At 42.9% G+C, this 13,679-nt stretch overlaps 1 protein-coding gene across 4 annotated transcripts in view; it reads left to right on the plus strand.

Moving 5' to 3' along the window:
* The window catches only part of GLIS3 (GLIS family zinc finger 3), a 422,399-nt gene that overhangs the window by 361,590 nt on the left and 47,130 nt on the right, over positions 1-13,679 (plus strand). For all 4 annotated transcript variants that reach the window (XM_081066032.1, XM_081066029.1, XM_081066031.1 and 1 more), the window contains one exon: positions 11,142-11,310. In XM_081066032.1, coding sequence (XP_080922158.1) covers positions 11,142-11,310 — 169 coding nt within the window. The remainder of the gene's footprint in view (positions 1-11,141; positions 11,311-13,679) is intronic.

Here is a 13,679-nt window from a genome sequence, read left to right on the forward strand (position 1 = left end):
TGATGCGAATCGCACTGTCCCCCTCCATGCCACCTAGGATGTGAATCATCCCTTTTGCCAGTGTGTCTGTGCTCCACTTCTGGCTCTTTACTTACTAGATGTTTACTTTGTGGCAATACTGACTCCCGAGGACTGTGCTAAGGATGAAGAGGCATCATATTGAAGAAGTCAGTACACTCGCGGCAGCGAGCAGGTGCTCCATAGATGCTCCTTTCTTGTTTTCCCTCCCTCTTTGCTTGAAAGCTTAGAGAATCACTCATGGACCAAGTCCATGCCTGTGACAGATTACTAGGACCTTTTCTCTCCAGTCCTTTTAGTCCAGGGTGCTACTCCATACTTGGAGTTCAGAAGGAGCTGTCCTGAGATACAGTGTTCCTTCCAAGAAGAATTCAGGTCAAGATGAGGACTCAGAACTCCCATTTTCGAGACCTGTTTTCAGATCTGAAAATTAAACCTTTTTCCGTGGCCATGAAGAGTTGATGTATACTTAGGCTGGTCATACAGATTGCCACTGTGCCTGCTTGACAAATGAGCTTCATAGCTGGGATGAGTCTGTGAGGGTGAGGTAGGTAGACGAAAGAAGAAGGAGGATTAATGGCTTCGGCCAGCCCAGCAGTACACACATTGTCGTGGCCTTGCTGAGGTCTCGCTGTCCCTCCTGATGTCATTCTGTAACTAGACTCTTCTAGGCCATGTCATTTATCTCCAAATATACTCCATGGTGTCAGGAAAACTTGACTCTTTGCTTACCTCAAATTTAGTTGCCATGTTTCAGAAACAGTCCCCTTTTCATGATCGTTCTTAATAGTTAACATGCAACAGATAATTTATTACACCTTGGGTCACCTCTGGCCTGCCTGCTTCCTGTTTTTGCATGGCCTGAGAGGATGGTTTTAAGATTTTTAAAGGTAAAACGTAAAAAAGACTATTAGGCTTTAGGTGAGAACTGTTTGCTCAAAGAATTGAGGACATTGCTTCTTGCCTGCAAAGCCTAAAATATTAATTATCTGGCCCTTTACAGAGAAGGTTTCCTGACCACTGGGACATTTATCAGTGACTCCGGGAAATCAAGGAAGCTTATGGCTTGCACGTATTTGATCAAATTTTGTTTTAAAAGTCTGTCTATACAGGTTGGTTTTGTGTGTGTGTGTGTGTGTTGTTGTTGTTCCCCTCAATGTTTTAGATTTAGCAAACACTTCAGTAACCTTCCAGCCCATGGGTTTTCAGAGACTTTTATGTAAAGCCCACTATTGAAAACAGGTGAAGCTGAAATGATCCATAGCCCTTGGACTCCAAATCATTGGCCAGCGCTGCTAGTCCTCCCTGCGGCCTCCTGCGGAATCTCAAATGCAGTGGCTCTGAAGTGGAATTATTACAGGTTCAAATCATCACACTGCAAGCAGCCATCTGCAGAAGCAGCCTGGGCCATGGTGGGAAGGGTGTAAGCTCTGACTGGTGTTGTTTCCCCTCAGAATGAAGCTGCCCGAAGACAGACGTGACTTGGTTCTAGTTAAGATGAGCCCACAGCTGGCAGAGAGGTCAGAGGGAGCAGTCCCCATTTTATTCCCCCAGGTCTATTTTTCCTAAAAAGAGAAGAGAATCTCAGACCCTTGAAAATCAAGGATTATGGTTTCTAAAATCCGGTCGTCTTGTAGAGATAAAAATTAATACCCAAGAATAAAACAAAACATTGAAACACCGAAATGTAGGAACCCATCTTGTCACATTCTAACAGGAAAGATGCTTAGTTCCTCAAAGTACACTTGCTGCCAGCAACAAGGATGCTTGAAATTTATATAACTGAAGACTGAACCGTGTTCTAAGACACAGAAAAGACTTCAAATAAAAATTCCTTGAGAAAGGTTGTGTAGGGACATAAGTTCATGATAACACGTGAGTGACTTATCAGAGTTTATCTTGAGAGTAAGCAACTACCGTGTTTAACTGAAAATAAGACCTAACCAGAAAATATCCCTAGCATGATTTTTCAGGATGACATCCCCTGATCATAAGCCCTAACGCGTCTTTTGGAGCAAAACTTAACAAAAGACCCGGTCTGATTTTCGGGGAAACACGGTAGGAGGTAACCCTGACCACCTGAAGGCAAAACGGAAAGAACGCCTACTTTGTGGGCAAAGTGTGAAAACAGAGAGAGGGGATTCTTCTGAGTCACAACAAAACCAATTCCATCATCTGTGCAGTTTTGCCCAAGGCTCGTGATAATCGTAGACTTTGGTTCCCTGTTCTAGCCAAGATCCCCAGAATGGCTGTTGCTGCTCACTTTACAGAGCCAGAAAGGGAGAGATTTCTTGAGCAGAGTTCAGAGTTGGTAGATCAGCCCTTGAGTTGTCTAGAAGAATATCACATTGAAAATTGGATTGGCTGTCTGTGCTAAAAAACTGTTTCCAAGAAGCGTTCACTGTGAAATGTTTTGAGAAGTCACCTGAAGTAGAATGGGTGGGGTTGCCTCCTTAGTGTCTGAAAAGGAGGAAACATTTTTTTCCGGTTAGTATAGAACAAGTAGGAGATAGCTAAGGGATGAATAATGAGGAGTTCGAGAACTGAATATTTTTTACTAAAAGTTTGGTGTTGTTACCAAGTCGGACATCATTTGTAAAGAAAGAGATGAGGAGCATTCCTGTGAAAGCTTTCAGAAATGGGTGGCCAGGCCTGCTCCCACTTTCTTCTTTCTTTATGCTCTTCTACGCTGCCCCAAATGCAAGATATTGTGACTTACAGAGGCAGTCCTGAATTTCTCATAGGGTAGTTTGAGTTGTTGGCTTGTTCAAATTATTTTACTGACATTCTGTGTTACTAACTCTTTGTGAGTGAGTAGATAGGTTGCAAGGCAAAGGGAAGAAAGATAAGGTGTGAGATTTGAGGTTAGATTGTCACGCATTGTCTGGAAAGACACAAGAGGGCTGCATGAAATGTTGGTCCTGGAGAAGTTGAGAGAGCTGCCAGATGATGCCATTCTAATGGTAACAAAATGTCTTTGTTCTGAAATGCAGATGTTTCAGGAGCTTTTCCTAACATGAAGTTAATTAGATCTGTTATTTCAGAATGTTTGATGGTAATCGTTGGCGTTTACGTGGATATCTATAGCCATTACCTTCTAGTTTCATCAGTGTATTGCAGAAAGGCATATAAGCGTGTATCCCCCTTCAAACAGCAATAACTTCTTCCCTGGCTATAAATCCAGCTGCATGATATGGAAATGTAATTGGGCAGCCTACATAGAAGTTTGGAGCTCATATGGGAATATCTATTTGTAAGAGAACCTGAATATTCATGTAACTGTGCAGACATCAATAAATTCTCATTTTACCTTATTTATTTCTGTTCCCCAGTGAACAGCAGGGCTCTTAAGCTCAAAGTTAATAGGCATGTTCTTCAGAGATGTACCCTCTCTTACCTTAATAGAACATCTCCCTCACCCATTTATTTATCAGTTGCTAGGTAGCTTACCCATCAGGTGACATGAGTATGTTTTCTTTGTCTTAGTGCAGTGGTGACAGTTACCATTGTTTGCCATCAATTAGCTTGGGGTAGCATGTCAGGGACGTACAGGTGGTGTCGTTTTAGTCTGACAGCCACCCAATCGGTTGAGGAGGGATTGTTTCATTATCCTCTTATCAGGGCTGCTGGATAATGATACTCTACACTGCAAAGTAGGAGGGGAAAAAAGACAGGCAGAGAGAATAGATTTTTAGGGCTTGGCAATATTAAAATTATTCATGCCTCAAGGAGAAGGGAAAGATTAGAGAAATGACTGTGCAAACCCTTAAGAAGCTACTTTTTCCTAATACAGGTGGAATGTGGAATGATGCCCTTCCTGCTGGAGAGAGAAGCGAAGGGGGGGAGATGCCCAGACATGAGGAGGAAAGAAAAAGGAATACTAGCCCCTTTTTTTCATAGGAAACAAGGCAAGGGTTAGCTGAGACGTATCTCCCATTCTCCAATTAACCTCCGTATCAAATGCAGCCTTCCAAGTGATCCTGACAGGGGCTTGTCCTTGTTAGAAAACTCGGTCTGATTGGTTTGTGAATTTTGGTCCCATGAGAGCATTTTCCACTGAATGGACAGTGCAATTAAATTGCTGCAGGGTGAAATACAAAGAACTGCAGAAGGTGTTAGGGCCTAAATTTTCACTCCTGGGGACCAAAACTCCAGTCACTCCAGCACTGGTCATTTTCTTTAGAATGACTGAAGGATAATCGTTTTTGAATTCTGAAAATTAACCATAGCTGGATCTTTATGCTCTTGGAGCAACAAACAAAAAGAAGTGCTAAAAATGTAAAACTACTTCAGGATAAACTCAGCTTCAAGAGGGGCAATTGTGTTGACATTTTAGTAACAGCCCATTTTCACTCCTTAACGAAGTGCAGTCATGCATGAAAATGACATGTTATCTTTTAAATTGAAAAGCATTATGGGTTGTAACTCAAAGGTGTGTATTACTCATACAAAATAAGTAGAACGTTTTTAACCCTATGAGGATTCTTTCTTAGGCCCTGCATACTTTATAGCAACTTGCATTAGAAAAATTGAACGAAAGTGCTTATTACTAGAGAGCATGATGTATATATACACTCTTCTGCATTTTAAAATGACACTAGTCCACAGTTTATATTTATTTGCATCTTCGGGTAAGAGGCCATACGTTATTGGAGATGAACCATTTTGGAGCAACACATGCCTTCCTCTTCCCTATCTTACTAATAATAGTAATCATTAATATAAATGCAATCACATAAATAGCCACAGAATAACAACAGTGGTGTTTTGAGTACTTAACCATGGTCCAGGCATTGTGCTAAGTGTTCTTTACATATTATATAATTGTCCTCATTATTCTTTGAGGTATCCCTATTTAAGATGAAGAAACTGAGCTTTTGTTAAGCAACTTGCTCGAGACACATTGCTAGTAATTGGTAAATCTAAGATTCAAATCCAAGTCCATTTCACCACCAGTGAGTGTTATTTGTTCTCTCAGTAACCACCCTGACACTATCTCCAGTGCCCAATTTCTGGTAAGGCCAAAGGAACCAAAATTTCCATTGCGGTTCAACTGTTTCCAGAATTCTTTCCAGCTACAAATTTCTCCTGGGGGTATGGGAGGGAAGAGGAAGAAAGGCAAGGTTAAGCTCACCTTTTGAATGGGGCCTCTGATTCTTTTGAATATATCTGTGAAAGTCAACTTAGCCTGGTATCATGGATTAGCTTATTCCTCTGTGCCCTGACCCTGGAACTACTGCCCAAGAGATGACTGGAAAACTCATACCTAATCCCTCACATGTACCAGCCACCAAGCATTAAATGTCATTTCTCAAGGTCCCAACATTAGAGCAACACCATGGCTTTTAAGTAATTATAAATGACTCCAAATGCATATTTACTAACAGCTCAGTGGCAACAGATCTGCACAGCAAATCTCTTCTTCATGCATTATTGACAGAGGTGGCAGCCTTTGAGCCAGCGACATCGTGTTCACTTGTGGTAACAGGTGCACGTAGCTGATTGCTCATGAATTACCCCTCCCTGCCTGCCTTCTTTCCCACCAGTAGATCGATATGCCTCTGACAAGCATCTGAAATCTTTATTTGGGAAAAAGCACATTTCCTACCAGCTGTTTGTTTTCTAAACCAAATAATTCAGTTAATTTCTTGCCTGAATTAATTTTCAGAGCTGGAAAATTGCTCTCATTCATGCTGAGATCACTTTGGTGCTTTTCGGATAGGCAGAAGCAGAAATGGGAATATACTTTCTGCATCCTAACGAGCATTTTAGCAGTGAAAGCTACGCATGTGCCTGGCAAGGAAGAGTACCTAATGACTCCAGTGAGCCTTTGCACATGAAGGTTCAGGGGCTTTGATAGAGTATCAACACTCTTACGCCTTCTCTTGAATTCACCCTGCATTTGAGAGGCAATATAGCATTGTGGTTAGGGGCGTGTGATCTGAAATCAGACTTCCTGGGTTTGAATTCTCTGCTTATCAGCCACGTGACCTAATCAGGAGTCCGATTAGACCTTAAGTTCCTTGTCAGGAAACTGGAGAAAGGTTTGCAAAGTACTCATATGCTAACTATTGATTCTGAGGTATGGGGCAGCAACAAGGGGAAATGCTGCTGAGATGTGGTCTGGTACTGTTCAAAGTGCAGTCCCTGAGCCATCAGCCTCAACTTCACTAGGGACTTGGGGACTTGGACAGACGTTCAGAACCTTAGCATTCCTGCCTCTAGACCTAGTGAATCAGAATCAGTATTTTATCGGGCAATTTGTTTACACATCAAAACTTGAGAAGCAGGACTCTAGCTGCCCAGACAGTTTTCAACAAGAGTATGCCCTCCAATTGGCTGTTTTTAATGTATCTCACTCAACCTGGCAAGGGAAGTCTTCCCTGTCCTCTGAAATGATGAAAACTTACTCACCAGGCCATGCTGATGGTAGGCTTCCCCGGCCCTGGGGGTGGGCCACAGACAAGTAGGCTTCATTTCAAGATGGAGCCACTAACACTTCTTTTCTCCATTCACACAGTGAATACATGACAGCTAAAGTATCCCCAAGGGTTCCCTGTCCATACTCATTAGAAAGAGAGATTAATTGTTTCTTCATTTGGATATGGAGAGAGCTGCATTAACCCAAATTAACCTGAGCTAGTTAAAGGCACCAGCCTAGAATCCCCCGGTCCCAATAACCAGTGAGAGAACATCTGGGGACCCACATAGATCAATAGATGCTGCTTTGTCAAAATTATAAAGCCCAAATGAGTCATATCCACCTACCTCTACAGGAGACAGGGTGAGAGACGGCAGTGAGCCAAGCCCTGGAGAGAGAGAAAGCCCAAAGCAGCAGGGAAGCCAGCTCCTGGTCCTTGGCTGAAGGCAGAGCACATGAATTCATCTCAAGACCAGGCTTTTTATTTCCTTAGGGAGTCCGCCATCTCTTAATCACAAAAGCAATAAGATTTTCCAATATGTTCCTATGCCGTGCCTAATCAGTTGTTCCAGCTGCCAGTCATCACCCGTCTAGAGGTCCACCTAAAAGCCCTCTTCCAGCTTTGAAAGCAGCAGTGACCCCTGAGGTGACACCAGACAAAGAAGGCCGCCCCTGTGGGCAGCCTGTGTGTGCCGGTTGATTTGATCACAACAGTTTTGTTAATATTGCCCTGGATTCTGGAGGAATCAGTTCGCTTCTTTATGCTTTGATGGCTAGGCCTCATATGCCCTATTGGTTGAGTTTGGAAAATCATTTTGAATTCGTATGGAAGGAATTTTTTTCTTTTGTGAATGACCTTTACAGTTGTACTCTAACGTGGTAGCTAGTGTGATTTTGGCAGGTGTTCAGACTTCAAGCTTTAAGAGGCACTAGGACCTATCTGGTACAGAGTAGGGGCTGAAACATTGTGTTGGAATGGATGAATGAATAAAAGAATAGTCCTAGACTGTATTAAGTTAGTTGGAAGTCTGGATGATGTAGGACTGCAATATAGTTGGAAACTCCCAGGAGTGTTAGTAGGAAAGGCGTTTCCTGTGCCATAGTGACAATTTCTCAGAAACGTGGATCTTTGGTAGAGGTCAAGGGCAATCCTACTGAAGCTCCCGCTCTCTGGCTCCAGAGTTTTGTCCATTTGATTAGAAAGGTTTATGAGATAATGGGTCGTATGTTGGAAAGCTACGGTTGTGTCTCGTATTCCTTCCTCTAAATCTCTGGTTATTGTATTGGTCACAATGCATCATCCATAACCATCAGTCTTGCCCTGGATCTGCATGCAAAGTGTTCCGTGTGGACACTGAATTAAAAGCTTCAACTAGGTTATCTCACCAGAAGAAAGTTTATCCTATACTTCTCATCCCATCTGTCATGGGCAAGTCATGGGCCTCGTTTTGCCAAGAGATAATTTCTTAGGCTCTATGTAAGAAATTGTCCAGTATGCTTTCCAAATTCAGACTTTCAGTTAAACCCTAAAGCCTTTCCTTTTTTATTCACGTGGGGCCCTTATTCAAAGGGGACTGCCTGTTCTAATGCCATCACTGGCTGTAGCAGTGGATGGAAGAGCTGTAGATTGTGTTTGACTATTGGTCTGTTAACAGTTGACCTCAGCACAGCATGTTTGTGAGGCTTCAGTGTTGTATGCCCCACCTCAGATCCTCTCTAGCATCTATTCCGCGTATTCCATTGCTGCACCACCTGCACCAGCATAGTTTGGTAGCTCCTCCCCTCAAGTGCACCATCTCCCTCTGGCTCTCTGCCGTCAAGCATCTCTGATGCCCTGGTATTGAGCGTCTCTGAGAACCTTGAGCTACTCTGATACATGTGCCTACGTGGAAGTGTGAGAAAGGTGTACCCTCAGGCAACCCTTGACTAGTGGGGAATTGAAGCTGATGGATAAATGTTTCTGCCTTGAACTACTCATTGAGCCCCAAGGAGGACTGCATTGGCTAGCGTGTAGATTGTGCTCATTCTTGTTTGTCTAGCAAACCAACATGATGATGGTGTTGGAGATACCAGGCACCAAGGTTATCTCATTTCCTAGTCTATCCCTAGACCTAGCTCAGTGTCTGCCACATAGTAGGTACTTCATAACTATTTGTGAAATAATTGGCTGTTGAAAAGAACACAAGTAACCCTGCACACAGAACAAACGTATTAAAATAAGTAAGCAAAGGTAGAGGACATTATAGAGAAAAGCACAGTCAACATAAATTGTCATGATATATTCGAGGTGTGGTCAGTTATCTGGTTTGGCCAGAGCTTAGGGCACATGGTGGAGCCACAAGTAAGACAGTATGTTAAAGTGCTTTGAACAATGTTTGCTGCTCTAAACTAGTAAGTCTTGTATTTGGGTAGAATTCACGTATAGAGGTCTATTTCCCTCACTAGACAGCAATCACCTCAAGGATAAGGACCCACATGTAGTAGAGTGGCTGGCACGTAGTAGGCATTTAATACGTTTTAATAGAGTTAAAAAATAATATTGGAGGATGGATGAGTGGATAGATGGATGATGGATGACCGGTCCTGGCTATTAAATGTGATGAAGGAGAGGCCCTTAACTAGGCCTAGCTTTCAGTGTACAGCAAGCTACAAAAAAATACCAAAGTTCCCAGACTATTTCATTGTGGTTCATGCAAAAATGTGGTGAATATAGCTAGTGGAGACCTCTGGGAAGCACGCCATTTTCTACTGAACCATTGAGTAGAGCATAGAGTATGCACACCAGGTTTCCCTGTCACCTATGGGTTAGTAAACATCAGGGGCAGTGCTCCCCTTGTGATAAACACACACAAACATACAGAAATACCTCCAAGGGATAATAAGTGATGGGTACATTCAGCAACTACAACAAAACAAACAGGAGAATTCACATTTCTACACTAAGGCAGGGAAAAAAAGAGAGCTGTGTTTCCACGGTGTCTCTGTGACCTCTTATTATTCCATTAGTTTTTGGAATAGTACATAAAACACCAAGCACCATGCTGACAAACACCAATACTAAAACTATTGCCACAGTGACTCCAAACAGCCTTGCCCCGTGGGTAAAATTATTTGGAATGCAGGGAGAATTGTGGTTGCCTGAGCAAGCTGAGCATAAATGAGGGTAGTGATTCATAAGGTGACTCTAGCAAGTTTGCAAATGTGCAACTTCTCTGGAGGCTGATGCACAACAGATGCTGTGTGTTGCCTCTTTGAGCCGGTAAGCATTTTCTAGTCTTACCACCTCGTCAGGACGTGGAAGGCTGTGAAGGATGCCGGCTTCTGAGGACAAGAGTTAACCTGACACGATGCTGACTTACCAGAAATAAACCCTTCAGCTCAGATCACACCCCTGTCAGTAGTTTTTGAGCGGGAAGATGGTAATTCTGCCTCTTCCCATGTTGCTTTAAGTACTTGAACTCTCATTCCATTGGATTAAGCTTTGGGGGGCTGGGTCATCTGGGGTATTAATTCTATCCAGGAGAGGTTGGAGAAAAGTGGTACTGGTCTAAAAATACAGCTCCCTGAACTTTTAAACCCTCAAATCTCTTTGATTATGTGGCTTCTTTTTCTTAATCCTTAGCCTGATTTCTTTTATTTTTTTAAAATCCATTTATTCTTTGATATCAGTAGAGTAAGTTCAAAAAGAGCAGGGATAGCACAGAGCTCAGCACAGCTTTGTATAGAGGAGGAAGTTAAAGAGAGTCAGCATAATGATGCTGGCATGATTGCACTATAATGAGATGTCTAGTGAGTAGGTTCCAGACACTGAGAGAGCCTCTCTGATAGTGATAGACTCTGAAAGTGACAAGCTCCAGTTTCTTCTGTGACATTGGACCAATTAGCCAATCTAAATGGGCACATATTTAAGTTTGAGGTCATGTACAGTTCTCAAAGGCTAGGCTGCCCCTCTGAATGAGGCTGTAACTCACTGTCTGTCATAATAGGCAATAGCGAGGGACTCTGCAAGCTCTGCAAGCTGTGCGTTTCAGACCCCCTTTTCATATTTTGTGGTGTTAGGAGAGGACTTATTTTTGATGAAGACCAAGTACATGCATCCATCACTCCATTGGGGAAATGGCTGGGGTCTGTTAGACTCTGAAGTTGAAAGAGTGTAGGATACTGTGTTGGTGCTAGGATCAGGCGAGGCTCCGTTCTCATTACATTGATTTAGCAGTGACAGAGAGACCCGAGCCTGACCCAAGAGGCTCGCAGCAGCGATGAGAAGAAGAAGAAGGCTTATGCTGCACCCTTCTAGGTCAGCAGAGCGAATATTCTGTTACCTGACTCCCAGCCCCTGTGACTGCAAAGTGCTAATCCTGAGACCTTCACCCAGATGCAAACATTTCAAGATTGACTAATTATACACTGTCCAGACAGGGAACTGGCAGGGCAAGTCAGTGCTTATGAGAAACCATGAATGTCAGCCTGGAGCGAGCAGAATATGAGCTCCTCAGGCAGCCCATAATGGCACATTAACTGGGGAACCCGTTCCACCATGAAACAAAAGCTGTGTATATCCAGCGAGAGGAACTGTTCCCTTAAAACCATCAAGAGAAAAACAAACACGCCCCTAAAATATGCTTGCTGTCAGCCTTAGGTATTTAAAAAATGTGGGCTTCACTTGGGGTGCAGTCTGATGCTTGTTCTCCCTTGATTTCAGCTTCCATTTTCTCCAGCAATCATTCAAGCCGAAGTGGAACAGCTGCTGGGGCCGTGCCACCCCCACATCCTGTCAGTCACCCTTCTCCGGGACATAATGTACAGGGGAGCCCCCACAACCCTTCCTCCCAGTTACCTCCACTCACAGCTGTGGACGCGGGAGCTGAGAGGTAAGGCCATCTGTCTCTGTCTTCTAATAGGTGTCGCCGCCAAACCTCCCTCCACACAGAGAAGTGCTTTGACAGTTGCTGAATTTTATTAATAATCCATTGGTGGGTTGAGTTACCCAAAGGTGACATTTTAAAAGTACATACACACAGCGCGTGGATCAAATATCTCATTATCTGTTATTTTCCATGGGGAAAAAAAATGAAAAGATATTGGCAATAGCCAACTAAAGTGTTTGATGCTGGAAAAAGGCATCAGCATATCTCTGGCTTTCCCACCTTACCTTAGTTTGCTTCAGGGACTCAATTTTAAGATAATGTCTCTGCAGGTTGAAATGCTTTCCAGATGTAAGATGGTACCTTTCAGCACACAGATCAGTAGTGTTAGCTTGAGAATATAGCATAGAAGGGCACAGGATTTTATACGGGCGACCTGAAAGGGGCTGTTCACTGAATGCTTTATGTTGATACCACCCTCAGAATGTTTCTGGGAGAAAATTTTTAAATCTTGACCCTTTCTTTGGACTGCCCAACCCTCCAGTGATGTGGAAAGCCTGCCATTCTTCTTATGCTCCTCTCCATTTGTCATTTGGCCTCAGTTGACCTACCTAGGGGTTACTCTCAGACATCCAGGGGGACAGAAAGTTCTTGTGTGGGCTCCCGTGCAATCCTAGGGCACTGAGCATTTGGTGGGCAAAGTAATGGGTTGAATAGGCAGCAGGAATAAAAGTTTTGCTTCTTGGCTTGCATCAGCGATCTGTGGTTTCATCATTGTTGGCATAGTCTCTGAGCTTTCAAAAATGTGTTTTTTAAATCCAATAAACCGTATATTTTTAAATGTATACCTACACATCTGCTGTGTGCTGGTTGCTGCAGACTATTAAAACTTGGTCCTGCCCTTACAGGACTAGTGATGAGGACAGATATGTAAGCAAAGTATAGTAATTCTGTTTGACTAAATGATGTAATAGAGATGCCACAGGAGCTCGAAGAGGATGTCCCCAACTCTGCCTCGGGGAGGGAGGGAAAGTAAGACTGAATAATCTAGGCACTGAAGGATGACTAAGTCTTTTCCAGGTGGATAAATTGGTAATAGCATCCAAGGCATCAACAGGAACATAGGCAAGAGATGAGGAGGGGCAAATATACACCTGGAGGAAGATCCCTATAGCTCAGGCGGCATCATCCAGAGTGTACATGGCTGATGACATTAGGTAAGAACCATGATAGGCTCTTTATTAGGAGAGAAGTACATCAGATTACCATTATAGAGAAAGGACTCAGGCGACAAGATGGTAGAGTAATTGAGGCTGGAAGCAGGGGCAGGAGGTAGGGAAAAGAAGAAGGAGGTTGGTCCAGGAGTCTTTTGTGAGCAGTATGAGGACTTGAACTGAGGCAAAGCCATGAGGATGGAGAATGTATTCAAGAGGAAGAATTGTTCATTTTTAATGTATGTGTGGAGTAAAGAGGAGAGGCCAAAATTTACCCGAGTTTCACCCTTAGACATCAAGATGGAAAATAGTGCCATTAATAAATTGAAAACATAAGAAGAGTGTAGAATGGAGGAAATGAGGGTGTTGAGTAGAGGGAAGAATGAGAAAGAAGGAACAGTAATAATTGGACTTGATTTTTTGAGTTCTAGCCGGTTGTAAGAGATCTGTGTGGATGTGTCTCATGACCAATTAGAAATAGAAACCAGAAGATGTCAGACTTATTTTAACAGTTCTCTTTACATATTAAAGTGCCTACAAATGATAAGCCTCCTTCCACAGGATCAGCCCCAAAGCAGAATGAATTATAACCCTGTATTAAGTTCACAGACACTGGAGACAAGCAATCTTTGTTGTTATTGGATGTATTCCTGTAAGTTGAGATGAGTTTATTCATTTTAGCATTTTATTTAATTTCCAGTTGGGTTTTAAATGACATTAGCTATGGGCTTTCCATTCATCTCATTGCATTCTGCCTGGCTGAGAATCCTACTCCACAAGGTAGTGTTGACCTTAAACACATAGAGAGCCAGATATATCTCCAGCAAAATAAGTTTATTCAGGAACAAGGAAGAATTGCAATTCAGGACATGTAGTCTAATGGCGGTCCACATGCAAGTCCAGAGAAACAAAGGTAAGCATACTCTTTTGTGGACTTGGGAGGAGCTGTTGTAAAGGAAGAGCCCATTGGAGGAAACTGGAAGTTCGTTTGAAATATGTGACTTTTAATTGGCTGAGTTATGGCAGTCTCCCATTGGTTGAACTGTTACTGGGCAAGGAGGAATCTTTTTCCTCTTGCTGAAGTATCCTGTAGTATCACTTCCTGTCAGAGATATAAGGTATGCCTCTTCCTGTTGGTGTCAGTAGTGTGCATTGAGTGAC

The sequence above is a fragment of the Rhinolophus hipposideros genome (assembly GCF_964194185.1).
Source record: "Rhinolophus hipposideros genome assembly, chromosome: 11".
Lineage (NCBI taxonomy): Eukaryota > Metazoa > Chordata > Mammalia > Chiroptera > Rhinolophidae > Rhinolophus > Rhinolophus hipposideros.